Genomic DNA, 6,000 nt, shown 5'->3' with positions numbered 1-6,000 from the left:
TAACTTAGAGGAAAAACTTCTGCCCTGATCCGTGAGGAGCTGCTCGGGGGGGGCGGGGGGGGGGGGGGCCTTATCCAGAAAATATTCATATAAAAAGGCGTCAGCTATGGATGCGGCCGATTGGTCAGCCAGAGGCCAGGTCATAGGCCAACGGGTCAGATGGTCAACACCGATCAGGAGGTACTTGTGTCCTCTCTGGGAGACCAGAAAGGGTCCCAAAATGTCAAGGGCCACCAATTAATTCACCTATGACACAACAATGGACTGTATCGGAATCTGCGGTCGCAGGGCCAGTAAAAGTCCTTTTTTAGCATCACTAACGTTTTATGAACAAACAGGTGCATAAATTTCTCGTGTACGGCTTTAGTAAGTCTTACCCTAAGGACTTGTGGGTATGACCAAGGAATAATGCTGGGACTCCTCTTCCCACCGCATAAGGAGTCTCTCGTGTAGTACAATGGATGGGCGACCCGCGGGGCCCAGCACACGAGAAGCACGATGGCGCAATTTCAAGAGTGAGGCGTCATCAACTTGTAGCTTAGCCCACGCATTGTGGTCAAGATTCAAGACCGAATCGCTTGGCGACGAAGCGCCATCATCCTGCGTTGTCCCGGCTGCCGCAAGCACCGTGGGCGTACCCTCTTGCGGAGGCATACATCTCGAGGCACCCGAGGCACACGTGCACATGCCATAGGGTGGCAAGCGGGACAATGCATTAGCGTTGGCGTGCCGAGTGCCTTTCCTGTACACCACCATGAATGAAAATCCCTGGAGGATTTCAAGCCAATCGGGTCAACTGCCTGGACGGGTGGTCGATGTGCAGGGAGTACTGGAGGGCCGCATGATCCGTGCGGACGACAAAGTCCTGTCCGTACAAATACGGAAGATAGAGCTGGATGAAATGGACCATGGCCAGTAACTCCCTGCGCATGACACAATAGCACTGTTCAGCAGGAGACAAGACTCGACAGCCGTAAGCCATGACCCTCTCTACGCCGTCGACAAGCTGGGAAAAGACAGCCCCAATTCTAGATTTGAAGTTTTCGTGACTGCAAGGATCCATACTTTTTGTTTTATTCTGGTAAAGTCATGTAGGTAAAAAATAAAATAAATTAAAATGAAAATATCTAAATTAAATCACGATGTTTCGGAAGCAACACAAGCCTCCGTCTTCAGGTGGAACCGCCACAGCAAAATTTATGTAGTGAATAAAGAGAGATATTTAGAGAACCGTGCTTATATAGGGTAAGGGGGGGGGAGCCAAGGAGTGGGGGGGGGGGGGGTATTACCTGATTAATAGTTAAGATAAGGGTAAGTATAAGAGAAGTGAAGTAGCCAGGGTGGCGGGGGGGGGGGGATTAGCTGATTAATAGTTAAGATAAGGGTAAGTGTAAGAGAAGTGAAGTATCCTGGGTGAACACAACATTGGGGTGATATTAGGGAGGGTGGGTGTGGGGGCGGGGTGTGGGCTGGGAGGTGTGCATGGAGTTCAAACTAAAGCTTTATGATGCAGGGGGCGGAAGTTGAGCTGGTTGATAAGAGAGCTAAGTTAAGCCGATTAATGACATCCTTTGTTATGCTGCAGGGGAGTAAATTAGAGTTTCTAAGGAGCTAAACTTGCACGCTCGAAACAACGCGTGGTAAATTTCCAAGTGATGGGAGTAAGCAGGGCTTGGAGTAAAATTTCTTAGTGATGGTAGTGTGTAAAGCTGGGAGTAAAAAACTGGGAATATGGATATGAATATTAATTAACCAAGTTTAACTTGGTTATTCTTCCAACATCATCGTCAGACAACACAACAGGTGGGTTCTTACGTTTTACCGCCTATTTGGACATGACGGCGAAGGTTCGTTGGCAATTCTAACACCAAATGTAGTCTTCAAAAATGACTCGCACCGACACAAGTCACCTGCTTACTTTATTTCAACTGTTCTCGTGCCAGTGGTAGGCACTCCTATAACCCTGTATGGTCACATACACTTGACTTCTCTCCGCTCTTATTTATTCTGCACCTCACTTATTCTGCACACAGCAGCTCCGCACTCAGCGACTCTGCATCTCCACCGCTGCCCTCACCTACGCTCCCTCATACCCGCTCACCCATCTGTCCCGGGCGGGGGGTTCAGCCAACACCCGCCTGGCGACGGCGTGAGGGTTGAGGTCCCGTTGACGACTGGAGCGGCAGTGGCGAGATGTCTTCACTCTTGGTTCCCGGGCAACAACTCCCTCCGCTTACGCACACTCCCCTTATATACCCCTCCTCATTCCGAGTCCTCACGTGCTCCCCCTCAAGCTGTCGCCAGCCCGGCGCCAGTTGCCCCATTAATCCCTTATCATCACCCCCCATCTCCCGTCCTTTCGATGCCAACCTCTGGTTACAGTGTACCCACCTGTTAGACCACGGTTGCACCCGCTTCTCCCTTTAGTTTGTCGGTGCAAATCTCATGTTGTAACGCGCACACCTGTTTGTCCTCTTAACTGCATGCACTACATATTTCTTAACTGCACGCACTACATATATCTCTCCTCTACTGCACGCACTACATATTTCTCTCCTCTACACTAGTAACGAATTGGCCGTTTGGTTTACGTGACAAACCTTACTAATTTGCTGTGTCGGGTGGTGATGGCGGGTTTAACGACATATTTATGCAGGTCTAACCCAAAAAAAGCCATAATCAGTCCACTGCTGGATGAAGGCCACTTCTCATGATGCAATAATCCGTCCGGAACATGCACCAAATCTCGTGGCTCCATCTCCTCAGAGGATTCTGCCCTCGAGGACGCATCCCATCCCATTGCTCGTACTACAGCTGTGCAGCCCGCCCCCCCCCCCCCAGATTAGTCAGGAGTCCAGAAAGATGATAAAGGGGGTGGCACGCTTTGTGTTCGTTTGGAGTCGTCACTTTGTATTGGTTCAAGCGAGGTGACATGGGGGGCGTCCGCGTGAAAAATTACGGGAAACTGTGGCAGCAAAGTCCCCCGCAGAATTTCGAACGACTAAACTATTAATTTTTTTACCAGGTAAGGCTCTTTGAGCTATGCCGCTCTGTTTCAGAAGTGACCTGGCCAGGAAAGATAACTCAACAAAGTGGGATCACGTGGGAATTTACGGCTTGTTGTTGAGTCCTTAAAGCGAAGGGGAAAAACTGGAGGACCTGGAGAAAATTCACGCTACCACATGGAGAGAGAGATGCGCAAACTCCAAATATACAGCAGGCATCGGGGTCGGGATCAAACCCAGGACCTCCTGCATACCAGGCGAGGGAGTTAACATCTCCTAGCCACCGCGGCGCCCCAACGATGCGTAAACTTCCGCAGCAAAAACGATGTGGAGAGAATCTGATGATGATTTCATGAACTGATTTCACGCGGGAATATAGATGAGAATTTAGTTTTTTGTAGTGAGTCCAACTGAGTTGCAGACGGTATCTTGGGAGCAACACTATTTATTCACATACAATACGTAACATAACACAACCTATGCTCGGGTCTCGAATGCCCATCTAACCACGCTACGGCAGAACTAGACACGGTTCGCTATCCCGGTCCAGACCACAAGCTGGGTCCCGGACCGCGTTGCTTGAGGCTTCTTCTCCCCGACGTGCATCTTTGAACACCAACACTTGAAGAACCCCGAGCTCCTCACGGAGCTCTTGTTATATCCCCCCGGGCTGGGGCTGGCTCCGCCCTTAGCCCCGCCCACCTTCCAGGCTTTTCTAGCTCCCTCTGGAATGTTCCCGTAAGCTCCTTGGTACCACGTGACCGCCCCTCGGCCCCCGTCCACCGGTGGCCCCCCTGCAGTGTCATGCCCCAGAGGAACCCTGGCTGGCTGACGCTCGCTCTCGCTCCCTCACCTGGGAGCCGGGACCGCACGCTGCTCGCGCGGTGCCTCCGCTCTAACCAGCGCTCACCCAACCACCACTAGTGTTGGTACTGCAGCCCGTAACCCGGACAGCCTGCAATAACAACATTACCGGCCGTGACTTCGCAAGTCCCGGCACCACACAGTGACAAGTACAGTCACTACATATATACTGAGGGCGTGACGGGTTCCTTGTTTCGTTCCTGTATGCCCCCGATACCGTTCCCGTGCACCGACGCGTGCTTTCTTGAGGGCGATATTGGCATGTAAAATAGATATTGATTGATTAACGAGCTGTGTATATATGCCGAAATGAAATTACAATTATTCTCTCCTCTATCCCGACTCGCCCAAATCCCGTGTGATGTCATCATCCCTCTCCTCACCACTCCCGCCTCTCTTGGCGTCATCACTCCTATACCTCACCAGTGTCGCGTGACATCATCACCCCTCTCCTCTCCCGTATCTCTTGATATCATCACTGGCTGCAATACATTTCCACGTGATAAGCCACTTTGTTAAGCTTTCATTTGTGGCCAGGTCACTTCTGAAAAAGAGCTGTGTAGCTCAGTGGGCTTTACGTCGGTAAGATATATATTTTTAAGTAATTTGTTTACCTTTCCTTTACTTTGCACTCACTCCTACAGTATTTTTGTTTTGTTTGTTGTTCTAACGTTCCGACCACCTACTGGACATATTTGAAAAAGACCTTTATAGCTCATCAGATTCCTCCTGCAGTCTAAATAAATATTCTGATTTACCCCAATCTGGCGTGACGTCAAAACTCCTTCCAACGCCCCAGCGTCTCCGACGTCATCAACACGTCCTGCGGAGCCCAATCTCGCGTGACGTCATGCCGGAGCATTGCAGACAGACGCGCACGCGCGAATGAACAAGCGTGTCATTATTATATAGACGGTACTGACTTGAACAGAGTTGTAAGATCATTCCACGTGCTCCCAATATGGTGCTGGAAACGTGAAACCTCTGGCATGACTTAAGCTGGAGCGTTGACGATGCTTTTCGGAGCAATAATATTTATTCAGCGCAGTGGAGATCTTAAGTCCAAATGTCGTAGTTTGTGGTGGTGGTGGATTTTAGAAGTGGAATGCGCGTTGTTTTATACCTCCTTAGCAATGCGCAGATGTTGTAAATGTATTCCCGGAACGATCCGGGAATGTACACGCACAGGGGTGGCCAACCTGTAACAGAGCAAGTTCCCCATGACTTCTGCAAAAAGCCAATTCTTGTATATAGACAGTGGGGAGCGGTAGGGGAGCAGTGAGAGCGCCGCACTACAAACCCAGCGACCCGAGTTCGATTCTCGCTTGTAGTCAACACCTGTGATGATTTCTGAACCGGTCCTGGGCCTCCCCCACCCCCCAGGCCGACTCAGCCCCTACAGTCTGTTTAGGCTATGCAGGGGATTTTTGTCTTGTGTATTTTCAATGACGGTCCACACGCCACACACACACTGAACCCAACAGGGCACCCAACGCGTGGTCCAAAGGACCTTGACTAAAGAATTTGGAGCCAATGGTTCCATTCCATGCGGTCAGTCCAATTTAGAGTAAGTTAGCCTGTGTGTGCATTCAAAATACTTTCCTGCTCAGCCCCTGAGCCTAGTAAGTGGACATTCCACAATCCTCTGGTGGGGAGGGGGGCGAGTCTATCCGTTGGACAACTGCTGTTGACTCTCCCACAACGTGGTTCTACAGTTTGTCAACCCATCGGAGGGACGACAGGCTAAGTTATAACCCCCCGACCAGGATTTGAACTGCTAACCTTCCGATTGCGAGCTGCTCGTGCTTCCACTGAGCCATCTGGACAGGACGAGTTCCCTTGTGTGCGTGTACATTATTGTAGGCGGATGTGGCTCTGTTACAGCGATGTGGCTATGTTGTGGGGAGCGGTAGCGGTTAGTGGTATGCTGTGCTACGAACCAGGCGACCCGAGGTTCGATTCTCGCTCACGACTGCCAACACTGGTGATGGTTATCAGAATCGGTCCTGGGGCTCCTCCTCTAGATCGACTCGGCCTCAAATGAGTACCAGGCGCAGTGTGTAGTAAACATCGCCACTGGGGAGACCAAGGCGGCCGGGCGTGGTGCTGGCCACACAACCCCCTCGTGTGC

At 50.9% G+C, this 6,000-nt stretch overlaps 1 protein-coding gene across 1 annotated transcript in view; it reads left to right on the top strand.

Annotated features, from left to right (window-relative positions):
* Nucleotides 1–498: 498 nt before the first annotated feature.
* The window catches only part of LOC133353438 (BTB/POZ domain-containing protein KCTD2-like), a 41,253-nt gene continuing 35,751 nt past the window's right edge, over nt 499–6,000 (top strand). Inside the window, exons 1-2 of the mRNA XM_061569702.1 lie at nt 499–515; nt 3,806–3,889. Of these exons, the coding sequence (XP_061425686.1) occupies nt 499–515; nt 3,806–3,889 (101 nt within the window). The remainder of the gene's footprint in view (nt 516–3,805; nt 3,890–6,000) is intronic.

Source organism: Lethenteron reissneri, chromosome 44 (assembly GCF_015708825.2).
Source record: "Lethenteron reissneri isolate LAM-NWPU_2019-01 chromosome 44, ASM1570882v1, whole genome shotgun sequence".
NCBI classification, from domain to species: domain Eukaryota; kingdom Metazoa; phylum Chordata; class Hyperoartia; order Petromyzontiformes; family Petromyzontidae; genus Lethenteron; species Lethenteron reissneri.
The sequence above is the reverse complement of the archived record's forward strand: the minus strand, read 5'-3'. Positions and strand labels throughout refer to the sequence as shown.